This window comes from Cyrtonyx montezumae, unplaced genomic scaffold (assembly GCF_038088225.1).
Source record: "Cyrtonyx montezumae isolate F1298 unplaced genomic scaffold, pur_monq_1.0 scaffold_0, whole genome shotgun sequence".
Taxonomy (NCBI): domain Eukaryota; kingdom Metazoa; phylum Chordata; class Aves; order Galliformes; family Odontophoridae; genus Cyrtonyx; species Cyrtonyx montezumae.
Window position 1 is genome coordinate 20,220,582 of NW_027071824.1, and position 27,257 is coordinate 20,247,838.

Sequence of the window (27,257 nt, forward strand, 5' to 3'; positions counted from 1 at the left end):
CTAGGAGCTGTCTTGCAGAGCTGTGATGCACTCTAGGTTGAACATCTTGGAGTAACTGCTTCTCAGTACCTTCACTGTACCAGACAAGTGTCTTCAAAACTTCTTGTAAAGCTGTTGTATACATTGAAATGTTCGTTACAGGTCTTTTCAGTGACCCTGCTGTAAGCTAAGGAGGCATCTTAAAGGACTGCATAACCTCTTTGGGAATAGGCAGTGCAAAACATGAAGAAGGCTGTATGTGAAGAACTCTGTGCATTGCTTGGATGTGTATCTACAAACAGCCTGAACCTTAAAGTGCAGGGATGGTGGATGCGGTGGAACACAGAAGCCTGAGAACTGTAACATTAGCTGGCTGTTTAATCAAACCCAGTGACATCTTCTTTAATTGCATCGTCTTTTTAAGTGAGTAGTAGGAGGTAGCTTTAAAGAGAATCCTGAATCCTCCTTCCATGAGTCCAGCAGGCTTGGATCTAAAGTGTGGAGAAGAACTTTTATTAGTGAAAGGTTATTTCTTTTTCCAATAAAGATAGACATTTAAAATATATTAACAATTCACTGTTATGCAGAGATGAAGTCGATTCATAGTGCACAATTATCCTCTTAGCCTTTTGTTATGGCTGATTCTTGAACCTGTTCATCTTCACAGTCCCATTTAGGCATTTGCTTTGTGCTAACTGGCAGAAAAAAAAAATTGGACAAGTTAATAAGGCACTGAACTTATCAGGGCAGCTGAGTTTCACTTTCCATGTTATCAATGACTTGATTCAAGGATATTTCATTAGAAAACACTTTGCTGTATTTCTTTCAGGACTCATATCACGAAGCATGAATAATGGTTCTTTATTATTTAATATAGTAGTGATATTTGCTTAGTACTCCTCCATATCCATTCCGTTCAGCAGCTGCTGTGTACAAAACTCCCTCTGTCTCTGAAATACTTATCTGCCAGAATAAAAGTGTTTCTAATGCATCTATGAAGAATTAAAAATAAGCTCTTCTGCAAGGAGAAAGAAGCTGCTGTATATAGCCTCTTAAACTTTTTTTTTTTAATGTTACAAACCTAGATGCCTATTTTTTGTTGTAAGTAATGATTTATATCAGCTTATGCATCTGCTTTATCTGTTGACTCTTGATATTTTACTCACCACTTTCTTTATACCATTTGGTAGTAACAAAGTGATAAACTCTTCTTTGAGTTGATAGATAGTTGTCAGGGAAAAAAAACCAAAAAAGATAAATGTTTGCCTTCTGTCAGAATTGCCCTCTGCCAAGATTAATGCTGAAAGTGGAAACGTCTAGACTGTATAACTGCCATTGTACATTTTCAAGATGTTGGTGAAAGGTTCTGTTTACACCTTGGTGTACTTTTCCTTTCCCCTTAAGATGCTGAACAACTAAGTGAAGACATGAAGGATGGCCTCAGGCACCTTGCACATGCCTTGCAACTGTATCTGAAACCAGAGATCCAGGATGCATCTCACTTGCCACCTGCAATTGACTTTTTTCAGATCTTCGCAAAAGTAAGTACTAAAATGTGATTACTTGAAAATTCATAAATTATCCTTTCTTTGTGTTCTTAATTTATTTTTGAGCTGGAGTTCAGTGTATGCATCCAGAATGTGATATATAACCTAGCAAAATCAACCTATTTTTTTCCTTCCGGTTACTATTTAAGAAAAAGTGTAGGTTTATATAATTATAACACTTCAAAGTGAAAGTAGAATCCAGCAGGTTCGTTTTCTTTTCCCTTTTCAAATTATCATGTTAATGCTATTGGGGAAAAAAACAACAACAGCCACACTGAACTAAAAAACTTTCAAAAACTATTGAATAAATGAACCTATGTAATTTGTCAAATGGTAATGAAGAGCATGTAGCATCACTCATCGTTCTAGAAATGTTCTGGAAAATGCTTTGTCTTATGTTTCTGGATAGACTGCAGTCTGTTTTGTCATTTAGTAATATATGCTTATGGGTGTTTATGGCAGTGATGTATCCCACTAAGTGCCTTCTTGAGCATCATATGGATCATCTGTAAAAATGCTACATGATAAAGTACATTCATTCGCACAATATGCAAAATGTTTGTTTCATTAACAAACAAATAGTATTGTTTTTCTATTATTGCTTTTACTTCTGAAAATTTAATTTCAGCTGTACAAATAGAAGTATGTTGTATGGAGAATGCTCATGGATCAAACTTGATTTTTTTTTAAATTTCTCATTGTTAAATTCTAGCATAAGATTTCTCTTAACTCATTTTATTAGTTTTTCTTAGTGGTTTGTTATGAAAAAAGAATAAAGCTCTTATTTTTTACTTCTAGTTCAAATAAGAGCCTCCTCCAATGAAATTAAAAAATGCAGGAATGTGCTTTGTGAACAGAAGGAATAGAAGTAATACAGTCAACAGTGTTGTTTATCTGGAATTTTTATTATTAATTGAACTGCTGATTTAAAGTTTCACTTTTCCTTGAAAAAATGTGCAGGGTGAACTATACTTAATCATAGGAAAAGAAAAAAGCTCGTAAGAGCTAGTCTCTAGTCAGACTGTTTTACTGTCTTGACCTGGTTTGCCAGATGAATTTCACAAGGAATGCGTGCTCTGTGTTAACTGGTTTAGAGAATTTGTACAGATGAAGATAAGCCTGGGTATCCGATAATGATCATTGCTTAACTGGTTCAAGCTGAGTTGCAGTTTGTGAGAATTTGTTTACAGATGTTGTTGGCCTCTATTTAACAATAAACTTAGGATACTCAGCATGATTCTTCTAGATCGTTATTAAACATGAGATGAAATGCAGTGAGTGATGCTTTGTTAGGCTCTCATGAAGATGATAATTGCATTATTATGACCTGTGATAAGTGGTAGTAATGTCAGCTCATTATTTTTTCTGCATAGAAATTGGTAGAGATTTTTTTTCTCAGTGAAACTGTATTAGATTGAAGTGAGCTGATCAAGATACAGTGGGGAGAATGTATGAGTTCTGCTTTTTCCTTCAACCCACCTGTGGGTTGTTTTTGTTCAGCTCTGGACTGTGCTCGACCTCTCCCAACACTTATTCTGTATATATAACACCAGCCCATCTACAAGATTTTTTTTCCCCTTGAAAGAAGTTGCAGATTTGTTCTCTGGGACAAGGCAAACTCAGGAAACCAGTTTCTGACAAATGCAGAGAAGAGAGAGGGCTACACAATGGGGGAGAAAGTTTTAAAGCCCTTCCTTTTAATGAACTATTAACTCACAACTTTACACACGTTCTCTACCATAGGAGAGACATTTGAATTTGGTCAGTGTGCTGACTTTATAGAAGCAGTGTGAAGATTGCTCAGTATGTTGGAGCACTCATGGGAAAAAATATGTAACTGACTAAACAGGTGAATTTATTGGAAGGAAGGAGCTGTTGACTAAATGCAACCATATTCTATACCTGCAAGTAAAGTGAACATCTTCGATAGCACAATGTCTTTTGGAGGCCTCTAATGCCATGGTCTAAGCTGCAGTGTGGTAATTTATAGCTGTCCCAATTTGTTTGTCAGATGAGTGTTGCATTATATTTATCCCAATTCTATAGAATGTTTCTTTGGAGATACATAGGGATGCTTATTCCCAGCAGGTAAAATCTAAGACTTTGGAATTTTAGTCTCTGATAAAATGCTGATGTGGTCTCTTCCCTGTAGCGTAACTCTGAAAAAAGGCCAGATGTGATGACTACTCTGTGTGGTGGTAGAATGAAGAAATACTACAGATACATGATTTCAAGATGTAATCTTGTTTTCCCAACCTCTTCCAACATTCCTTTCAAGTTCAGTAGGTGCCTGTTCCATTACTGAACTTTTTTGGATTACTTTTTCCATTGCATGCCACAAAATAACCCTATCAAAGGTCATTTTTATTCTGTTTTGTGCTGGATCCTCAAGAAAAAAAAATAAGCAGACATCCAGACAAGAGAGAAAAAGAAAATCCATCCTGCAATGAGATGACAAAATTCCAGATAGTTATTGGAAGCTCTCCAACCTGATTTAGGTCAAAGGAGTTTCTTGGGACCTCTTTTAGGAGTCCTCAGTTTCTGCTGTCCACTGCTATTGTCTTTGTGGAAAACTACAGTTTTTTATAGTTAATTATAATTTTATTCACTTTCTTGTGATGTTCAGTAGGCAGAGTACCCTTGAGTGCAATCTTTTGAAAAATCAAAGAAAATTCTTTTATTTCTTAAAGAGGGGACAGAATTGTAGCCCAGCATATTTTTAGTTCATGTGAAAATTATCAACTGAACTGGATGGGAATGTGCTTCAGAAGAGTAGTGTACCTTTCCTTTTTAGAGATTTGCGCTGTTCTAACTGACAATTTGCTCTTGTATCAACTGTCATTGGAGTTAGATTTTCTTAATTCTTGCTATCTGATCACTCTTTGGAAGCTCCAGTGTATTTAATGAGCTATTTATCAAGGTTGTGGCTGTTTCTAAATTCTCATCCTCAGTATTAAACAGAATTATCTACAGTTAATTACATGATAAGGTTTTAACTCCACTGAGACTCTTTCAAATGTCAAGATAAATTTTTGACACCATGGTTTTATGGTCTAATGGTGTTTCCATAACCTTGAGATAAAATCAGTCCTTGTTTTTGTTAGTTCTTCAGCCTTCACTTACACATGTGTGAGGAGGTGGCCTGGAATCCTATGAGACACTTAGTGGATAAAGAATCCTTTTTTTTATTTTACATATATAGTTCCTTTTTTAATAATGCACTAACCCACGCAAACTTTTTAATATGCTGAATGAAATCTGTCCCTAGCATGATTGATTGTAAAACACAGTGACTGGACTGAGTGAAATCAAGCATAAGACAAGTTTTTATTTTTGGGACCAAGTGCTGTTGCATTTTGCACAAAATAAAATCTACTAATACTGTGTCACAGTTGACTATGAATATTTTGAAAGTGTCTGAAAACTTTTATAGAGTAATAAGGAAAAGATGAGATTTTGATGTTGGATAAAATGGCAGCCATTTTAAAGATCTTGTAATTTCAGATCCTCACATATACGTAAACAGTAAGATATATGCAACTGCTGTCCTGAAATAACACTATTACAAAAGTCCAACCACATTTAATGAACTATAATGTAACAGACTTCCAGAGCAGTTCATTAATCAGTTAGTAGAACAGTATGTTGGAAAAAAAGGTTTCTGTGTTTTGATGAACGAGCTGATAAACTTTTAAGAGAGGGACAGCTGTGCTCAAGGGCCTTGTGAATGCTATACAGCAAACTCCCTCATCTTTCTGTTGCACAAAAATTTTTATGTGTAAGCTGTGTCTTAACTGTGTGTGGGCTGATAGGGATTAGAGAGAGAGATTTTATCTTTCTGAAATTATTTCTTAGTGGTTCTAATCTTGCCACTTCTTTTTTCTTACAAACAGATTTTACTTTTAAAGTAAATGAGCTCTGTATAGTAACTGTTAGCTTACAGCCTGAACAGTGATTAAGCACCTGGTGAAGGGGTGTGACCAGCCTTGGGAGCACAGGTGCAAGCAATTCACATGTGTGACCACCTGTGTGGACCCAGGGTCCACCCTTCCCTAACCTCATTTAAGGTCTGGCAACAAAAGGAGAAGCATCTCTATTGGAGATTGCTTCCTTTTGGAGTTTCTAGGGAGTTGTGATCCTCAGAAAGGGTAAGTTATTTCTTCTTTATTACTGAACTGTGACCTCTATGATTGTTGTGTAATCCAAAAGACAACTTTTATCCAGTTTATTGGAGAGATCATATGCCTTCATGCAGGTCAGTTGAGTATGCATCCTTATGTACAAAATCTGCTGCCCTCACATCCTTCTCGAATGTTGTTCTGTAATTTCATTTTTAGGTCCATTTAGATTTGACACAAATTGATGACAGAGTAACTACAAGTTTAAGTAAGGGCAAACCTAGAAGCCTAGGATAGAATGCAGACGAGAGTTGGTGCCCGTTTATGTTGGGAACATACTTGTGTCTTTTATATGTTCAATTATTTTTTCCTACTTTGATTTTTTTTTTGATTTATTAAGTTGAGATTGAAGTGAAGTAGGCATACAAACTTGGTGTTGTATATGTTTAGGCTGTTAGTGCAATTAATTCTATATTTAGCTTAAGAAGAACTAAGTGGCTTCTGTAAAGTGTAGAAGTATATCTTTCAAGAGACAAAGTGCCCTGCTCTCCTCAAAATCTGTTGTTTAATTATTGTATAAAAAAACCACTTAAGTTTTCAGTCCTTGGTTTTTATTCCACTGAATATTTTTGAAACTTTCTCTTCAACATAGTTTATTACTAACATTTAAGGGGATTTTGGTATGTATCTGTGTAGGCGGAAGAGAACTGGGAATTCGCTAGTGTTGCTTGAACTTCATGAAGTCTGTGTTCTAGTATATAATAATTTGGATATATTTGTATCTGTGATACAACTGCAAAAAAATATGTTCTGTTTTTGCCTTCTGAGATCTTGCAGGCATCAATTAGATCAGTTTTCTGAGCAAACTTTTGTAAAAAAGATGTATCTGCCTCATCAAGGTTCTTACCAGTACTTTCAGCAGCATTCTCTTCATTAAGATTAGTTGTTTTAGAAATATGTCAACAGAGAAATGAAAGTAATTCATCTCAAGGAAGAAAATACTGGGAGTAAGTTAAGAGTAAACTTATGAGTAAGTGAGGAGTTATGTGCACAGGTGTGGGTAGACTGCTTTCTGATGCCATGTGTGTTAATCTAAGTAGCATTAGGTGCATTTGTTCAGCTTTCATGCAATCAGGAGGTCACTGAGTTCTTTTTCTGGAGATGATAAAAGCAAATACATATTTATCCACTTTTTGCTCTTTGCGTAATTCACATCTATTGTGTATTGCTGCTGTTTTATGTGAAATTTTGGGCTTATGTTAGAATGGAAGTCCAGGCCAGTGCTAGCACATTTATTTTTAGGTGTGGCTCAAAACTGTTTTGCAAAAGCTTTTTCATTTTGTTAGTTCATTTATTTTTACTATTTCCAATGTTGTTTAGTCTCCAGAGATCATTATACCTGAAACAGCTTTTAAGCTTAGACTCTCAACAGGCAATTACGTTTACTTCAATCTTCTTGGCTCTTTCTATTTTCAGTTTTTCAGAGTTGGAGCGGTGTGTTCCAGCTCATTGAACTGTATCAGAACCTCTTTCTCTGACTATTGTCATCTTTAAGTCTGTTACAAGAGATTTGTGATTAATTTCTTATCTGATACTACAGGTTTAGTTTTTTGTTGGTAAAGTTTTGTTTGGAGTGAATATGAGCATGTCCTCTCTTACTGTTGTGTGTGGTTTTAAGCCATCAAAAGCACTTGCAGCTGATAATAACTACCATTTGATCATCAGAAAAGCTGGCTTGGCTACTGCACAAATAATTTTAGGAGAATTTTTCTGTAACCTTTTTCCAGCGTATTCCACTATGGTATAATGAAACTGTCGTATTTGTTTTCAGAGGATATTATCATCACTTTCTGAACATATACCATTGTTTCTTAGGAGCTGTTTTATCTAGCAAGCATGGAGTAATCTAAGGTCTGTTTCTGATTTTGCAGTATGAGAAACCAATAGAAATGGAAAATTCTTGAATGTATTAGAAGAAGCTAGGCACTAGTTAATGCAGCATTTATTTGAATATTGAATTTTGGTTTGACTTCAGTGTTTTTACACTCACTTTTAGTGGTGATTCAGAAACTGAGATGTGGTGCTCCCCTGTGCTTCAGGAACCTGGACAATGCTTTAACAATGTAGCATTACATAAACAGAAAGATAGCAGGAGCAAGAACAGGTGTAAATAGGAGCCTACCTCTTAGGCTGTATCACTTAATGTTACAGAAATAGTTTTATGCATCTTTACAGGAAGTGATTTTTTTTGGTGTAACATGTTTTTTTCAGGTTTAATTATTGCCTGTTATTTTCCTATAGAGTTAAGATTTGAGGAGATAATTTTTCCATAGCATTTAACTCAATTTTTGTTTGTAATTCTTACATCTAAGAGCAATAGGATGTTATACCAGAACACGAAACAGGGCTTTTACTATCCTATTTGATTTGAAATTAGAGCAATGTGGTTACAAGTATTAGCTTTCACTAACAAAGCTTCTTACTGTGAAAGAGACACCATAAGGTTACAATACTTCAGACTGATCTTGTGGTGTAATTTGTGTTCTCTCATCTAATTATTAATTACGCCTTCTGTTTTATGGGTTATATCTAGTATGGGAAACATCAGATGAAGAAAACAAGGTGTAAGTCATAAAACATGTAATGTCCAGGTGGAATTTGTAATGAATTGGCTTTGTATGGTAGAAGAGAACTGGTAGAAAAGAAAAGACTATTTTAAAGGGTTTTTTAATCATTCCTGACTAAAATGCATAAGCTTCTATAAAAGTTAATGGCTTGATTGGACACTGAGCAGGTGGGGGGTGTGTGTATGTATCTTATTTGGTTTACTATTTTTCTTTATGCTGTAGTTGGAAGTACTGAGAGAAAAGTCTGGAGAGCAAAATGGTGGGGGTAGAGTAAGTTATTGTGCATTTTTACTTTCTTCCTCTGTCTGGTTTAGCTTTACAGATGTGATGCTTCTCTTTACAAATGAAAAAGGATCCAGGTGGCCAGGGATTTAATTACCATTACTTTGCCTAATTCTGCTCAGAATATTCACAAAATGCAGTGCTTAAGGAACTGATGGTTCCTGACATGCAGTGTGCATTGGTCTCTTTTCTGACATTCTTATGATAGTGAACTGGAAACAGTAAAGATATATATATATAACTGCAGTAGTTGTGCAACTGGAGTACATGGGCAAAATATGCGGGGTGAGGCACCGTCTGTATTTGGGAAAAGCCAGCATGAATGAGGTCATGGATACATGTAGTAAAACTTTGAGTACTGAACAGAAAACATTTAAGTTCTCTATCAGTAATTTTAAAAGCCTTTAATTGAGGATAAGCCTGATAACTGCTGTAAAGCTGTTGGCAGCAAACTGTTCTATCCTTGCCTTTAGGATGACCTGCAGTGGGATTGCTTAAAGCTTTTTTCTTTGTTTGTTTTGGCTGTGAGCAATGCTGGGATTCTATGTGGTGGGATTATTAATCAGATCTGAGGCTTGTTTAACTTGTTTAATAGATGAAAAGGCTTAAAATTGATTTCCTTCCAGAAAAGCATTGGAACAGTTTGATAGTCAGTTGAAAATTGTCATGCTCTTTGGACATATAGCATGGGTAACCCAGAATTTGTGGTGTTGCTGTTGACTGTGTTACCTCAGCTTCTTCAGAGTCTTGAAGAAAATGGGATTAACTTTGTCCAAGCGGTATCTTGTAGAACTAACTAGCTGTTACACTCTGAAGCATCAACATAAGGTGAGGCGTGCTGTCTCATGCAGGCATTTCAGTGGGTACCAATTAAATGATAGCTGCTGTAGTGGAAATACTAAGTTGTGTCCTGAAACATTAATTGAGCACCTGTTAGGAAGGCAGGGGGCAAACAGATTGACCAAGAGGGATGTAACCAGGATCCACCCCTTCCCAGACCTTATTTAAGGGTTGGCAGTGGAGGCAAGGCTATTTTGCTGGAGATCCCTGCCTACCTGAGGCCTTCCAAGGGTGAGCAGACTCTTTCCTTTGTTTCGATGTCCACAGCTGCAACATTTGAGTTTATCCTTACCTGCTGCAGCCCAGGACTTTGCTACTATGTTGTCATTGCCACACTTTCCGTTGTGTTATTTGGGTATACAGTATAGATTAGTTCAAGCAGTTCTCAAGCTGTGGGGATGTCAATTTACAATTTCTGAAAATACTGTGTAATTAATGGAGATGGAATTTTGAGTGGTATGATGATGGAGAAGAAGCAGTATTTGTACTGAGTGAGAACTGCAGTGTAATTGATTCCTTATTGTGCATTTTAGTATGGTTGAGCTTCATTCACTAAGTGGTTGTGGAATCGATAACCCTGTGATCTGGATAAAAATCACTTACCTTGTGCTATTGCAACTTGAGTCTGGTGGAGGTTGAGTTAGTCAGCTTTTAGGCATAGCAGTGGGTATAGGTATACTTTAGTAGTGGTTGGCACCAGATTCTTGGAAGGGAAATGCAAGAACTCAGCAATCAACAGACTATTTGTCATAGCTTTCCTTCTTTATCTTCCCTCATATGCAGTCTGGAAGTTCCTATCCAATGCTCTCCTCAAGTAAATGTTCATTTATACAAAGCAAAGGTTCCAACTTTTTGTTAGTGTTTACCTTAAATGTGTTTATCTATTGGCTGAAGATCATCTTGAGAATAAAATGATAGTGCTGGATTTTGTTTGGTAGCAGATTTAGACCAAAGTCAGATATAAGTCTGACAGCAAATGCTGTCATCTTATAAAAGATTATGTTCCTTATAGCAATGTATATTTTAATTGAACTGACTTTTCATACATGTTGGACAATCAGCTAGTCATTTTTGATCCAATCTGGTTGAAAATCAAAGACTCTGGAAATAATCTTCAGTGTTAAAGCTTAATGCAGCACTTCAACAGGTTGCTCCCATTCTTGGTTTGCCAACTGTGACACCCTGTAATTTATACCATTACTTGGATGACATAAATAGACTGACACCACAGGAGCAATTCCTGTCCGGTGGCAGGAGTGACTAAGAAGGGAATTCAGCCTGTTGTCAGAATGTACCTGTAGCTGTATGTTAGAATGTGGAAAAAGTGTATTTAATCATCTCCTGTGAAAAGATGATACTTGAGATGAATCAGTAGCAGCTGTTGAGAATCACAGCAAGACTTGTGCAATCTTCTTCAGCGTGTGAGCCACAAAGCTTTTTTTTCTTTATTAAAAGAAGCAATTTAAGGTAACTGTGTAAATATATAGTTAATTTTGAAGTTTCTTTCCTTGTTATCTCAAAATATACACAGGCCTCCTGAAGACCTTTTGTCTTAATGATGGTGTTAGTGGATGAGTTCCCTATCTTTTATTTAAGTAACTGCCCTTGTTATATCTTGCCATGGCAGAGAGTACTAGAGCTGGGCAACAAAAAAATGTTCTGTAACTGCAGGATCTCCTACAACAGTATGAGTTCTTATTTGCAATACCTGCATCTTCTTGGAGATAGCTGAATTTAGGTAGTTTTGCTGATGTCTCCCTATGGCCCCAGCTGCTGCTGTAGGTATTATCAGCAGATAATGAATCATGGTTGATATTACTGTGTCAGGAAGAAAAGCATATCTACACATGGCTCTAAGATCAGGGTGGTAACTTCTCCAAAACGACATACATTGTGTGAATGTAGAGAAACCTTGCTAAACAAATTCAGATGTCTGGTAGCTTGTATCCCAAAGAAGTTGAGCATGGCTGATGCTTCTCTGTTGTGATCCTTTGGAATGGCTTTACTGGGAGAATGAGTCATAAGACCTGGGAACTCTGGATGTTTGAATGTCTGGAACTGAGTCACATCTTTTCAGTAAGAGGTTTTTTGGCAATGAAACAGAATAAGTGTAAGTGTGGGCATCTGCTATCCAAGCATGTATATGTTTTTGATTAGCAGATAAAGACTCAAAAAATTGTACCACAAACAACAAAATGAGTGTAAATTATGCTGGCAAACCTGCCCATGAAAAAATAAAACAACTGCTCTGTGACTATTTTTGGTACCATGTAAATCTTGTAGGTTCAGAAGACATTACATTTGCAGATTCAATTTTCTTGTCACTCTCATTTCAAGAAGAGAGGGATGAGGGAAGTATAGAGTCTCATGAGAAAGGTACTGAAAAAGAAAATAAATCCAATGGTTAGGGGAGAACATGTGTCAGTTGACACTGAGAAAACATTTGAGCAGCAGTGTTTGCTGCTACTGCGTCTCTTTTTTTTTTTTTCTGGGATAAGACAGATATTTGAGGAGCTGAACTAGGTGACCTTTAAGGGTCTCTTCCAACTCAAACAATTCTATGATTCTGTATTTGAAGCAATTTAACTGAATTTGACTAAAAGTGAAAGCTGATGAGGGGCAGGTGGGCTGGTTGGTTTCCTACTCAGTTACCTGGCTTACTGTAGTGTTATGTTGCCTTTGGTATTTTACTAATTTACATTAGCCTGTGTATATAAGGGGAACTGGAAGGCTGTAAATATGCCATCTATATCATCACTCCATAGTGATGATACACATTTGATAGGAATTCTATTGTCCTTTTGAAGTTGGAGGGGAGGGTTTTCTTCAGCTATGGCTTTGCTTTACCAAGATGATCAATAAGCAGAAATAAAATCGGTCTCATTAGTTCAAGCAAACTAGCATTAACAGTAATTTGTATTTATCTAGTTCCTACCTCTCAAGCTGTATAGCTCCATGTCTCTCTCAGTCAGCTTTCTGAGGGATGAAAGCTTTGTCTTTCTGTTGCGATTTATATTTAATTTAGCTAGGGTTAAGTGGGAAATGTTGGATTGTCTGAAGGTAGTTCTGTATTTAGTATTGTTAGTGATTAGTAATCTTCATAAGTTTAATTGAAAGATTTATCTTCATGTAGTAATATGTAACAAGGCATGTAGCTGAAGTCTGGCAAACTTTCTCCTCGTATCTTATCTTTAGAGTGGGTATTTGTTGCATGTCTCCTGTCATTTCATTGGAAGTAACACTGTTATACTCCTTTACAGCAGAAAAAGGAACTGCTAATTTAGACCAGTAATTTTTTTCTCTATCCTCCTTAACCTGTCATTGCTGTGCTACTAACAAATAGTGAGAAGCCCTGAGTGTAGAAATGCTGTTACTTCTCTAGAATCAAAATCACACAGAACATTTGAAGGAAGTTCAAGGGAAATGTCAGGTGGCTGTTCTAGCTCATGCAAGCAAATGACATTAATTTCATTTAATGATAGTTTTGACTTATTGTTCCAAGTACAGCTGAGTTCTTGGAAAAAATGACTAAAGGTCTGACCGTGGGATGTTAGAAAATTATTTTGTCTTTATAACTAGCTTTAAATAGTCAATCTCGCTTGTTTCCCAGTAGTGCTAATTTTATATCTAGATATTAGTGGAAAGCAAAACAATGTATTTCTTTCCACGATGCCTAAAACATTTCTAAAACTCAAAGGTAACTTTGCTTAATGATCTTTATCTCCTCTTCTGGCCCAAATCACAGGCAAGCCTGTAATTGTGACTGACTCCTTTCCTCTGAATTGGAAAGGATAGGAGTGATAACTTCAACTTTTGTTTTTACACATGCATTCCTAGATTTACTCTAGGAAGACTAACCTCAGTAGAGTATATAAACTTTTTCCTAGTCAGAGATCCATGCAGATGGGAGTCCATGGATGCCTTCCCTGTAGTCCTGCTGCTGCATCACAGCACAGTGATGTCCTTCTTTGGGGCACAGCTTCAGCCACAGCTGGCTGTAGGGACCTTTTCCCTGCTGCATGCTCTGTTGTCCCAGGACTCTGTGTCTAGGTGTTTGACTTGAGTATCCATTTCCACCATCTGGCTTTATGTGTTTAGGTTCTAGTAACTTGAGATTCGATCACTGGAAGTCCCATCATTGATTTAATGGAGTCATGGATGTGATCTGAATGCATTCTTTGCTCAGAGTCAAACAGGGAACTAACCTTGATCTTTTAACTACTATCATTTTTATTGTTGTTCTGCCTTGGTGAGAAGATCTCCCTCTGCATCTCTTCTGTGTTCTTTTTTCTGGGAGACATGATATTTTGTTTATGTACAACGTGCAAAAATGTTTGGAGTATGAGTAGTTGAGTATGCCACAAAGCAATTGTTGATGCTATTGGGATTATTCATGCTGTTTTTCTATAGGTTAGAATGAAGTAATTAGTACTGCTATTATTATAGTGTTATTTTTACACTTTAATCTTATGCTATAAAAAGCTTTTAATAATCAGTTTCGCATGTGCTTCTGGAATATGTTGTTATGCTGAAGAAAGGTAAATGAAATTAGGTTGGATTTTACTTTTAGCCTTAAAATTAATTAGGATACATTTTCTAGCTGAAGTGGAACTGGAATCTTATAGGTCACCTGTGACTTTGTATATGTGAATTACCCAGAAGAGTGTATGTAAACCTGTGAACTTTGAACCCCCAGAGTTTCATAACTGTCATGAATCTTATGCCAGAATGCTCTGGCATTGCTGAAAATATTATTTGCACATTAGTTTTGTGTTAGGGTACTCAGCATCTTAACAAACTGCTAGCATACTTTGGATGAAAACTACTCTTAAGAAAATCTCCTGTGAAAACACACTTGCTCTTTGTTTCTATGTGGCTGTGGCAAACACGTGTCATTCCTGCAGACTGATAGGAGCCTGTAATTAGAGTGTAGGAAGATGCACAGCTGTCTACTTGTGGAATGCCACTGGATTTTCCCTAGGTTTGGGTGGTAATTTTATTTGTAGTAATTAGGTTATGACTGGAATTGCAGAAGGCATCTCTGATGTTCTTGGGACATTAACTGTTTGAATCAGGACTGGTGTGTGTGTGTCCTGCTGCCGAGGAAGCTGTTACTGGTGGTTTCCTTTGAGAAACAATTTTCCTATGCTATCATTCTAATTGACACCTTCTTCCTGAGTTTGAAACGTTGCTCAGATTCTCTTATGCATTTTATTTTTTAGTTTATTGTGATGCAGACTGTATGCTTGAGAGCTGAGTTTGAAGGGTTTTGTGCAAAATTTGTAAAAGATAAAACTACATTGTTTCAAAGTGTATGCAATTGGAATCTAGCTCAACAACTATCATACAATCTAAGAGACTGTTAAAGTACGGTTACGTATTTCTTTGCAGTAATGGACTCTACGGGGGGGGGGGGGTTCAGATGTATTTCTAGTAGTTAGCAAGATAAAAGAAGCCATCGGCATTTATGTGCTCTAGTGTGAGGTGAATTCCTTGCCTGGTGTCTCATGTTCTTAGCTTTAACACTTTTTACTGACAGCATAGGGCTTTTAATAAATATTCTTTTTTCACCTGAAAGACACCATCATCACTGAATGGAAACAAGGCCATTGCAGTACTTGAATCCTCATGAGCAGTATTCTTCTTACTGAAGAAAGCTCTTTTATTGGATCCTAATGACTTACATTCTGGATCTGCTTGAATTCAGCCAGGTAATACCACTTTCACAGGAATGCTTTATGTGGGAATTGTGGCCACAGCACTGTTGCAAATGAAACAGATTTGTAGTCAAGACTATTTCTTCTGGACTAGAAGAATTGGAAATGGCAGAAGAAGCAATCTAAAGGTTTTTTGAGCAAGGTTATAAATGAGATGTATATAGTTCAAAATAAATGAAAAAAAGAAACTTTGCTATGACATTTTCCTCTTCTTACAGTGTTACTGGATTACCAGAAAATAGGGAATGGCAGTGGGGAGCATCTGGCCTGTGCTGACTGTGGGAGCTGCAGCTGAGCAGTATTTGTATCTTCACAGTGAAATTCTTTTTAAAAAAGGAGTAACACTTTCCACTTTAAATTTTAAACCATCATCTTCCCTGTCTTAGTAACTGTACCAAAGAGTAAGAGATTCGGTAGCATTCTGAGGTTATTTTTTTTTAAATTAGTTACATGAAACTTCTAGTCCTTCCAAAACCTCAGTTCAGCAGAAATTCAGCTTTTGTTCTCTGCTTCTGGAGCTGTGAAGACTAAGGAGGATAAGTAATAGTTTTATTTCTGTGTTTAAATATTTATTCTTTTTTGGTCAGTTTATTATTTATCCTTTGAAATGCTTAGTACTAACGTATTTTCTTTTTAAGTAGAATTTCATATTTATGGTGATTACCGTAGGAAACAGTTAAGAAAAGACAATACTCATTCTAAGAAGCTGACATGACAAGAGAATGGTGGCTTAATTTCAAGACAGACTGAAGACTGTAAGAGGACTGTAGAGTTAATAAATATGATGGATTTGTTGGGAGCAGAGCTATCAAGCTTGAGCACACTTTGGATGAGCTTGCTGTCAGAATTGTTCTAGGCAAGATGAAAGCATTCTTGCTGGTCTCTCGTGGAGCAGCAGAACTGTTCATGAAAAGCAAAGGCTCTGTGTTAGCACATTGTGTATGTGCATGTACTCAGATTTTTTTCCTCATCCTGTTATCTGCACTTAGATGGAAAGCACGGCAATGATGGTGTCTTAGAGTGGAGAACTGTTTTAGGTACTTTTTTATGGTGCATACGATTGTGTGTATGGTTGTTAGTGTACACTACAACATAAGTCCCCTTCTCCAATAATACAGAAATGAAAATATGGAAATGGGGTGTATGTGTATGAGTAGACAATTGTATCTTCAATCTCACTGTCTTTAAAACAGACAACAGAAACAAAGAGAATAGTATCTCTGATGTGCTGTCACATTGCTTCCTGATGGTGTTCCTGCAGTAGAGGTAGTTCTTTCCCAGGAGATTTCTCTTATATGGTATCTGGAGGTTGTACTGTCTTAACTTGTCAGTGAAGAAACTAGTAAATATTTTCTGGTAATAGTTTTTACTAATGAGTACTATGTTTCCTTTTTATATACTTCCTTTTGCTATGTGTGTAATGAACTGTGCAGTTCTGCTTGGGCAAGTGTTTTAGGGAGCTGTTTTCTCAGAGTTGCTGAGTCCATGTTAAGTGTGCAATTCACTTAGCTGCTGTATGTGCTTTTTTTCCCCTCATATGTTGCAAGAAGCATCAAAACATCTTGGCAAAGCTGTGTCATCAGAAAGCAATGCAAGTATTTAGTAAATATGGCACACCATAGACTATTGAGGGTGAAGTGCAGCATTCCAGTACTGCTGTGATATCTATTTTTCAGTGTTTGAAACACTCCTACTTTATGTCCAGATAACTGTTTGGACGGAGTCCTTGTTTTGCTACTGTAGCTTCTCAGTAAATTGAGAACTTAATTCTTTATCAAAAGATTCAGTCTACATCCTTACTGTGTGCATGTGAATACAAATTTCTCATCCCTATGATTTATGGCCAAGGAAGACCAGCTTTTGGTTGCTATCTGTTCAGCTGTCCCTTTTTGAATTCAGTAAGGGAACGTACACTGCCCTGTTCTTCCTCTATCTATAGCCTATGTTCTTTGGGGGGTATGATTAAAGTATGTGTGGGAGAAAAGAAGTGGTAGGTCATCCTTATCTTCTTTCCAAATGTATATGTATTTATTTTTTTGCTGCCAAGCAAATTAGGAAGAATTACAGAATTACAGTATAGTTTGTACTGTTAAGACTAGAGATTTTAATTAATTGCCCATTTTAAGAATGAAATCTAATTTAATCTAATTTATGCATATTTGTGAAGGATTTTTGTGGTTTTATTGAATCATAGGAATATAGTGAATGGTCTTGATCTAGTAATTGCTTCAAAAATGGCATTAAAATTGTAATAAGGCTTACAAAGAAATAATTTAATATTCAGATAATGCCAGCTGCTCTTTACTTGCATAACTAGATAAAGATGTTGCCTGAAACATTTCACTTGGGAAAAAGTCAAATGTTCATTCACAGTAAATGAAAACAGTGAAGACTTACCAAAATATTTAACTTTTTTTTTCTAGTTAGTTTGAAAGGCAATCATGGGACTGTGCAAACGCAAGACTATTATATTAGGAAGTCAAAAAGCTGCTAATAAAAGGATATTGAATAAATACATAAAAACTTATTTTAAGCCTCAAAATTCTGACTGTATAGAAAAAAACTTCACTATTTCTTGGTAGACTTAAGATTGTCAGAGATTCATAAAAATACAGTATCCACATTTCTTGTGGTTGACTGACTAAATATGTGCTGAGGTCATATTTGGAGATAAGTCATCTTTTGATGTTCTTCCCAAAAATCAAGTTGCCTGGGAAAACTGTTATCATATGACTGAAAACAAGGATTTATTATGCAGGCAATTTAGTAAAGGAGCTTTTTGACTTGGTAGAAATGGAATTTTTTTTAGAAGCAAGAAGGGAGCCTCACGAAGAGCGTATGTTTGAGATTATTCCTCTTTAAAACCTAAAAGGTAGAAGTTAAGCTTAAATACACTGCATCTTGTATATCTTTAGGAGAACCTTGATAAGCTCGTGTAGTCCCAGCTCCCATAATAACTTCAGAATTTTTCATGGCCTCATGTAAGGGTAAAAATGCAAAGCTGGGAGGCTGTTTTCTGCTAAGAAGAGTTTTCTGGAGGCAATGATATCTCATGAGAGGCAGCTGATCATTAACCCCTTTTATTTAAAAAAGGGTGATGTTAGCTGAGGTATTGCTTGGGTGTTTGCAGGTAACCAAATGGTAAGCTGTTTAGAGCTTTAAGCAGTAAATACCACCTGAAAATCAATATATAGCTAGAGGCTACTCTATGGAAAAGTTTTATTCTGTTGCCAGCAAATAGTAAAGTTTAAAAACAAACAAAATAAACAGCTGTATTTTCACCAACTTCAGCTTTTAGCTGTGATCTGGCTAGGTTATATTACAGTAATCTGTTCCTGATTGAGTCTCAAGTAAACATAGCAGTGAACATAACTATCTTTTCTTATGGATTTCTTTATAGGAATAGGAGGGGGAAAATAATTGCTTACAACTACTGGCTATCGAACAGGAATGTGTCAAGAATTAATGGAGTCCTTAGTTGTGATCATGAATGAAAAGAAATAGTCTGGTTCTTCTCTGGAACAGTCACGGGCACATAGAAACTTATGCTTCTTCTGGACTTTATTATTTACTTATGAGTTGTAAAAGATGGTTAATCCTGTAGGTATTTCACGTAGGAGAAAACCTGATCTGTCCTTACAACAGCTCAGTGTCAAGAACAGTGTTCTCAGTGCCACTTTTTCCTGGTAGCTGCTGTTCCATTTGCCTTGGCAGAGTCCTTGGCACTGTCTCCATTGCTCTGAGCAACATTTCATCATTGTAGAACTTTTCATTAGTACTTTATTAGAAAATGTATATGGGCTGGCAAAGAAAAGTACTGGGAAAAAAAAAATGCTGTTACACTCCTGATTGATTTCCACAGTTTTCAGGTATTTCAGTTTCACAGCTTCATCTTGCTCAGGAGATCCAGTGAAAATGGTAAGCTCTCACTTGTGCTCCAAGCCTGAAGAAACAATTAGAGCCCTCTGTTCTTCTGTGAGATGCTCTGTCAGAACAAGGGGTTGTGTTGTATCAGTATAGAAACTTTGCACCATCCCTGGTGAGAGTGAAAAGGTGAAGTTTTCTGTAGTTACCTAATGGGAATTTCTAAGAGCAAGTATGTTCATCTTTTGCTGAAAACTGTTTGTGTCAAGAATTTATTCTCCATGATTGCTGCTATTTAATCTGTTTTTAAAACTGTTTTTTATGAATGCAGATCAATGCAGTTTTGTTTTACTGAATAGGTGATTGCAAATGCTCCACCAGTGATAGGCTATCTTAAGTTCACAAGATCCCTAGAAGAATAACGGTTTTGTGAGTATTACGAGTGTAAGGCATGTTTTATGGTGATGTGCTATGTAGTTCTGTTCTTATTTCCTAAGGAAGGCTTCTCCCCTCTCATTTTTTTCCCTTTTTTCTGGAAAATAAGGGTCTAATAAATTACACTTAGGAGTCAAGTTGTGAAGAATTGAATGCTTAAAATGTGTTCAGAAGTCACATAAAATCTAAAACAACAGGGAGTATAAAGAGGTTTAAAATGCCAGCTTGTACTTGCTTGAAGATTTGAGCAAGTATTTCAAGTGTTGACTTATGATGAGGTTTTGCTGTGCTGCTTACATGCTTACTGATGTGTTTTTCACGCCTTACTTGATTATAGATTATAGAGGTGAAGCCTGGAAGTGGAAAATTCTGAATTAGTCTTCCTCCTGGGTGGTACCGTTCCCTTAAGCCAAGTGCACAATGCAGAGTAGAGCATCGGTAGACATGGGGCATAGTCCAAAGTATGTCAGATGCAAAGTACTGTTTTCTACTTTGCATTACTAGTTTCAACACCCCAACTTTTGGAAAGCAGTATATAGTTTGCTGTTTATAGTCACATAAAATGAAATTACTAACTTCTAAGATGAAGTAGGGAAGTATTTTATTTAATGTATATTTAAATGATGAATTGTATCTGTTGGAAATAAAATCCTGAGTGTTACAGTCATATGACTCATCTAACACATGGCATCTCTGCTTGGTTGATCTTGTTGCAGAGGAATGATAACATCTAGTAGTCTGTCTTTAACTTACTTTCTATGCAACAGTTTTTGTTCTCAAGTATGGGTTAACATCATAATCTTATTTGGACTCTTTAATATCTATAAAGGTATTGCCTGTAAAGGAGGCAGAGTTTTATCCAAATGATAAGTGTATGCATAGCCCATATACCTCCATCAACAAACACAGTCAAACCATGGAAATAAAAGGCAAACTGAAATTGTTAGTGTGGACATAATTAAATAATGTTTATTAGCTTTTCTATAAATGATTACCTTCAGGAGCTCTTATGATATAGACATTTTTTTTAACAGGAAATCTATAAATTTTTTTCGTGGTCACATTCACAACAAACACTCAAAGAAAAAACTAATTTGAACTTTTCCCTAAAAGCTGCATGACTGAATTTCAACTTCATTCCTTCAGTCTTCTGTGTCTGAGTTTACAGAGGCAATATTTAGTCACAGATCACATATTGCATGGAAACTTCTTTCATAATAGAAATGCAGCATTATCTGTTATTTCTACCACGTACTACCAGTTAAGATAGTTTAGTGACATTTAAATGGTTGTGTGATTAAATCTAAATGCCATTATAAGAAGGCACATAGGAAAAGTGTGAAATAGTTCAGAAGCAGTATGCAGTTTGCGGGAAACAAACGTTTAACAGCTTGAATGTTTTGAGTTCTCTGCAACAGAAGTTGGTTCTGCAGCTTTGAGCCTGCTGGATGATATTTTTAAGTTTAACTGTTGCTTCTACAACAATTAAATAGAAAAGGAAATTTGAAAGTAGCCAAGCAGCCACTGTAACCACCTTATTTAAATCCCTTCCCAGTTTCTTGTGGGATAATAGCCCCTGTTTTCTGGGGAAATGCAGTTGCCTTGTGGCAGTTCTATACACAAGTTGTAGCATAAAAGTGACCCTCAATGGTCCTACATGCCTGATAATTTAAATGGCATGTGCAAGGAGGCAAAGCTTCAAGAAGTGTGCTGTTTTACTTGCCTCTGTTTCAAGAGGCATGGACGTACAGCATATCCTGTATAAAAGGGCTTTGAAATGTATGCATTTGTTACATAGCTAATTAATATATTAATGATATTATTTACATATCATCATGGCTGATAACCATATCTTGGCTGTCACTGGCATGCCCAGGTCCTTTTCTGCAAGCACCACCTCTCTAGGTGTTCCAGCTATTCTTACTGCTGCTCTTGGCTGTGCTTCAGAAGACATCTTCCCACATCTAGATATTTTGAAGTGCATAATACATTCTCTTGTAGAAAAACAAGAAAAAATGAGAGGTGTAGAAGGAAACAAATTTTCAGATCTGCATTGGCAAGCAAATGTGTCGTTCCTTCACGTTAAATTTTATTAACAAGTAAACAAAAAATCCTATGGACCATACAAGTCTTAAATTACTTAATTTGGCTTTACTAGTCAGATATTTTTTATTTTTAGTCTGTTATGATCTATGTGCTGTATAGATTTGTGTGTATGTAGCAAATCAATGACTTTTATGTATCAATGACATAAATGATGGCCTGTGCTTAGGAGCTTATTCTTAAATTTCAACCAACAAACTGCTGAAAAGCATATTTTCAATTAGATTGCATTAAAGTGAAGGAATTGAGACGTTTCAGTTGAAGGCAGACTTAGAAACTGCCAATCAGCTACCGAATGAACATTATTTTTGGATACTGATGTAATATTGTTTAATTATATCAGGATAGCACTGTCAGTTTTCAGTTATCTTGTTAAAGAAATAAAATTTTGCTCATGAGATTATCAGTGTATTTCCAAATGAGTATGTATTCCATGATGTCATTTCAAGGCTTCGGTTTCAAGTTTTGTTTTTTTCATATGTGACTGTGAAATCATGAAACAAAAGCACTGACAAATTCTATCACAGAGAAACTACTTAATGTTGTTCTGCTGGTAATCTTGACTCATAAGGATCTTCGCAGTTACTAGATTGTTCCTTTCTACTAGGTTTGTGCTATATAAATGAAGCATCTGGCCTGGCTCTTGAACTTGCCTAGCTGACCCTGAAGTATCTGTGCAGTATTTTTTGTCTGAATTCCTGCTACTCTGTTTGCTGTTGAGTCATAATTTTTGTAGGGCCATACTGATGAGGGGAAAGGCATTAGTGTTTTTTTTCCTGTCTTTGACCTCATTCCAGTGACAGAGGTGGAAATGAGCTGGCGTTACTATTTTTACTGCTAAAACTGATAGGTCTGCAAAAGCAGTGCCAGTTGGGAAATCAAATTCTCTAAGGGGAAGATTCTGCTATTGTCTCCCAGTGGAAATGTCTTATCCTCTGTTTATGGGTCTTTGAGATCCTCCTGAGCATCTGTAGAAACCCAGTCAGGACTGGGCTAGAGCCTTTCACCTCTTCTGTTGATAAAGGCTATCTGTAGGGACAAGTTAAACCTGAGAGTGTGATTGTGTAAGCCAAACAGAAGTGGGGATGCACGTAGATTCCCTTTTTTGCTCTTTAGCCACAGAGTTGCACCTTCTTCTTTGCTAAAGCATTGGTGCTCAACCAACTGGATGAGAAGGTGATTCAGAAGCTCTGTCAGCCAAAAACTAGTTCAGAGGAAGAAATCCTCATCTGCATAATGTGAAAAAGCAAGTCAGTTTGACAGTCTCAGTGGGTGTGAAAGTGATGAATAAAGTAGGCAATTTCTTGAAAGGAGGAGGGAGATAGCATTGTGATAATAAGAAATAACTGTATCTCGATGATTCTGAATTTCCATTGCATTTATTTTTATTTGTTTCTCAGTGCTTTCTGCTGTAACTAACTCATAGGTGAGCTTTCATTAGGCTGACTGGTTTGGTATGTTTCCCTGAGGTTCAAATGTTATACCATTCTCTCTCTTTTTTAAATTCTTCATCAAAAATTGTAGATTATGAGAAAGTGATTTTTAAAATATAATTCTAAATGACTTGTTTGTTAAAAATCTCATTGCATATGCTGAGTCAAGTGTAGTAATTATATTGATAATTCATTTTTGTTAATCTGATTGCTTTGTACGAGCTAAAATTAAAGTTTCCTAATACAGAATTAGGATTTTAGATGATTCTTGGCTGCAGAAAGCCGAGGGAGTATTAGAATGCAGGGGAAAAGCATTAATCTTGACAGTGTTTAAATGAAGCTTAATTTGTTGAGCTATTTAAAATGGGACTGATGAAGTAGGACTTCACAAAAGCAAGAGATCGGTCCTGTTCTGAACTTGCTTTGGAGAGTTTGGAATGTAGCTACTTCCATTTACCAAGAGAAATTAAGCTTAGATTTAGTCACACTAAAGTTAGTAGTAAATATTTAAATAAGGTATTTCCATGTCACTGTTGACTAGTTCTTCTTGTGGAATGACAGCAGTAGGTAAATCTTTCTTTCTGTTCCTCATCCTTTCTCTTTGGTAACTAAAAATTGTAAGGAAAAAAATTCCTTGTTGGGAAAATCATGTGGGGGTGACTATAAACCACGGTGCCTCCAGATGTATTATTTATTTTGTTGCTAGTGCACTCTCACTTGCCAAGTACAGTAATGAATGCAGGTGAAAATTTATACTTGTATTTAAAAACCATTAGCTTTGTGTTCCTTCTTGAGTAGAGGATTTGTCAGTTGAACACATCTGGCCTTTGACAAGACATACTTGTATTTGATTACTTAGTGAAGATGTAATGCAGGCACATGCGAGTTTGGTGAGTGTGCTGTGTGCGCAGTTTTCTTACCTCCCATGAAGAGTATGCTGCTTAATAACTTGTTTGATAGAGAATAAAACTGCAGTTTCTGTCAGTGAAGAATTTTACCAAGTGATTAATTGTACAGCATGGCAAATCCATATGAATTTTTGCTGAAAAATGGTTTTATTGTCTTAGTGTTGTGCTTATGAGTATATACAGTTATGCAGTGTTGTTATAATGTGGTGTAAGATTTAAAAAAAAATAGACCTATATGTTTTGTGTGTATTTAGACTAATTGCCTCATCTGCAGGTATAAGAGACTACAGAGAGAAGAGAGCTAGAGAGCATGAAGTTTAGTGAAAGATTTGTTGACCTTGATCCTTGTACTGCTTACGTGAGCAATGTCCACAATGGGATACAAGAAAGTCTTTTCTTAACTGATATAGCAGCAAACATATCTGCAGTATTTCCTTTAATATTTGTTATGTCAGTCATGAGAGATTTATGTTCCTGCCTCAGCTGTTTTTCTATTCCTTTCTTATGATTTGATTTTTCTAAAAGGAAAGAAGATGCATAACTACACATAATGACCTACATGATGAATATTTTTAATGTAATGAAGAAATTTTAATAAGACGTGACAATTTGACTTATGATGTGCAGCAGAGAGAAGGAAAAAAATGCTTTAAGGGTACTGTACTGTTCAGAGACATTCAGAGAGTTCTGCAAATCAATGCTGAGAGTGATGGGCTCATATATCAACCATGACTCTGCACCAGCTTGAGTGTAATGAGAACTTCAGTAATATGGCTTTGCTATGGTTGAATACAGAATCGTGAAATTTCATGAGCAAATTAAAAAGAAGAACAGGCATCTTCAGCCTGTTCTGTCTTAGCAGGCAGAGGTAGTTTTAAAAATAGTGATACTACTCTTGAAATCAAATTTGAGTGAATGGCAAGCTACAGGTATATAGCTATAAGGGTAAGCATTTGCATTACACTTCAGCAATTTGTTTGTCTTTTCTTTAGTATTTAGGAGTTGACACTTCCTTATCAAATAGATTTGAAGGAAAACCTGTAAATAAAGAGATTTAAGTATTTACAGGCAAATTATTATAAGCTGTTGAGGCTTATATGGTAGGTTATTGGAATTATTCAGTTAGTAGGAGACCTTCAAGTAAAACAAGGGAAAAACAACATGGAACAAGGGAAAAACAACATGATTTTGCCTCAGCCAAATCATTAATCCTTAATATCTTTACTATTTCTGGTTCTGTTTTCTCTATGCCTTTATGCATAGAAAGTGACTCATTTGATCTTGTGGCTAATGCGAGACTTTATTATAGCCTGAGATATCAAAAATTGAAAAAGGGTTTATTTTCACTGGTAGGAAAGAGCAAATCAGTCTGTAAAGTCTTCTATGTGACAGTACTTTTAGACTTTATTTAAAATTTTTGCATTAATAGTTCTATTAGTACATGGTCACTTTGCTGTAAATGTTATAATAGCTTCAAGTAACTATTTTTATTGCTGGAGAAGAATGGATTTTGAATCAGATGAAATTTGTGTAGAGATGATAGCAAGGAGCCTCTGAAAGCTTCATGGAGGAGAACTAACTGCTAGTAGTAAACAAATAACTCTGAGTTCCGTAATTTATATCCTACTCTCCAAATTATGCCAGTGTTTCCAGAAAACAACTTTTTGTTGAGAGTAGCTACATTTTCAAGAATTGGCAGGGAACTCTGTTGTGGTAGGAAAACAACTGATTGATGGGAGTTATGGTTTTCTCATGTTGAAAGCATCTGTCTTTTGGTTGTCAAGATGTATCTGATGTCCTTAGTCTCAGCTGTTGTTCCCAGATATTCAGATGGTTGTAAGAAGTCAGTTTTCCTCTGCTTTTTCTCTTGGCTAAAAAGTAATCCTTTTATTTCTGTCCTCTCATATATATTTACTCATGGAGTAATCCATGTCTCTCCTTCCCACAGTGTGCTGCTGAAATCTGAGATTATCTTGTCAAGCACAGTCAGAAGCTGAACTTTGTCCTGCAAGTTCAGAAGTGGTCAAGTTTCTGATTTTTCACAAACTGAAAAAGCTTTCATTCCAATTTAAAATTAGTTTACGATGCTCTACAAAACAACTCTTTACACTGGTCTTTGAAAATTTATCTCGGCATTTACAAGTTATTTTTAACTTTTTCATGTTTTTACTTCATATAGTGACATTGACTAAATATGAAAAATAAGAAATTATAACATGAGCAGATGGCAATTCAGTATAGAAATGACCTATGAATCAAAAAATAATTTTTTACAGAATTTTGACTCGTTCTTAGCTTTGGAAATGAACTACTAAGAATCTGTTGCACCGTTGTTTGCACTGAATATTGGTCCTTGGGAAGATCTGATTTAAAGCAGTAATCCTGAATTTAAAATGTGCAGGGGGTTGAAATAATGTTTTGTTAATTATCAACTTGTTTGATGATACTGGGGAGTAAATATGGGCAGGAACTAGTATGAATACCTTCCAGTGCCATGAGGATGAGTAAGGTCGTCATTGAGCACTGAGCTCAAGTTACTATGGTCCAGGTCACACTGTAGTTTCATTTCTTTGTGATAATCTTTTCCAGAAATAGAACTGCAGATGAAGACACCTGTTCTTTCTTGGAAGACATCTGATTAAATGCTTGTTCCTGCAGAGTAGAACAAATCAATTAAGAGGAGGAAGGAGATATTTAGCTTTTTTGGTGCTTGGTCAAGTTGATTTTCAATAACATGGGTGACATCTGCATGCTGGATTGGTAAGCACAGTACAGAGAAAAAAAATTGAATGGGCTTTGGCCCTGTTTCAGTAAAAATGCACAGGTAATTAATGTCATGAGGAGCAAACACCTCTCCATTAGACAGCTGCTCAGCACGTTAAACTAAAACATGAGTCACTGAGTAGGACAGAAATAGTCACTGCAGAGGAAGCTGTTGTGCTTTGACAGCTTGGATGAGTAAGTCTGTTAAAAGTTCTGAGTAAGAATTCAAAATGAGGAATATTGAATATGTTGTCAAATACCTTGTTTCTGGAATGAGATGCTTTATGTCCCAGCTTAAAATTAATTCTTACTTTATTTCAAAATTAAGTTAACATTTTGCTTGTAAGGATGAATTCATTTTACTCATTAGCTGTCTGTATCCTTATTTCTTCATTGTTAAGAGACTATTATTTGATACATGCAAGCTCAATTTGTCTGTCTCCAAGTGAATGGTGCCTGAAACATAGCCCCCTTCTGCATTTCCCCTGGGAGGTATATTCAGAGATAGAGACCAATAATTTTACTGTGAGGTTTCATTAGTAATAACTTGTATGACCTCCCTAACTGCTGTGAGGCTTTTGTCGCAAACAGCTCTTGCCTGGGTATTTTTAAAAATTGATGAGAGATTTGATCCTTGCGTG

At 36.2% G+C, this 27,257-nt stretch overlaps 1 protein-coding gene across 2 annotated transcripts in view; it reads left to right on the forward strand.

Annotated features, from left to right (window-relative positions):
- Positions 1–27,257, forward strand: part of SMYD3 (SET and MYND domain containing 3) — a 340,366-nt gene that overhangs the window by 44,490 nt on the left and 268,619 nt on the right. Inside the window, exon 5 of one of the 2 annotated variants that reach the window (XM_065729621.1) lies at positions 1,384–1,520. In XM_065729621.1, the coding sequence (XP_065585693.1) occupies positions 1,384–1,520 (137 nt within the window). Of the gene's footprint in view, positions 1–1,383; positions 1,521–5,602; positions 5,675–27,257 lie in introns of those variants that run through there. The other variant, XM_065729626.1, reaches the window with a different exon arrangement.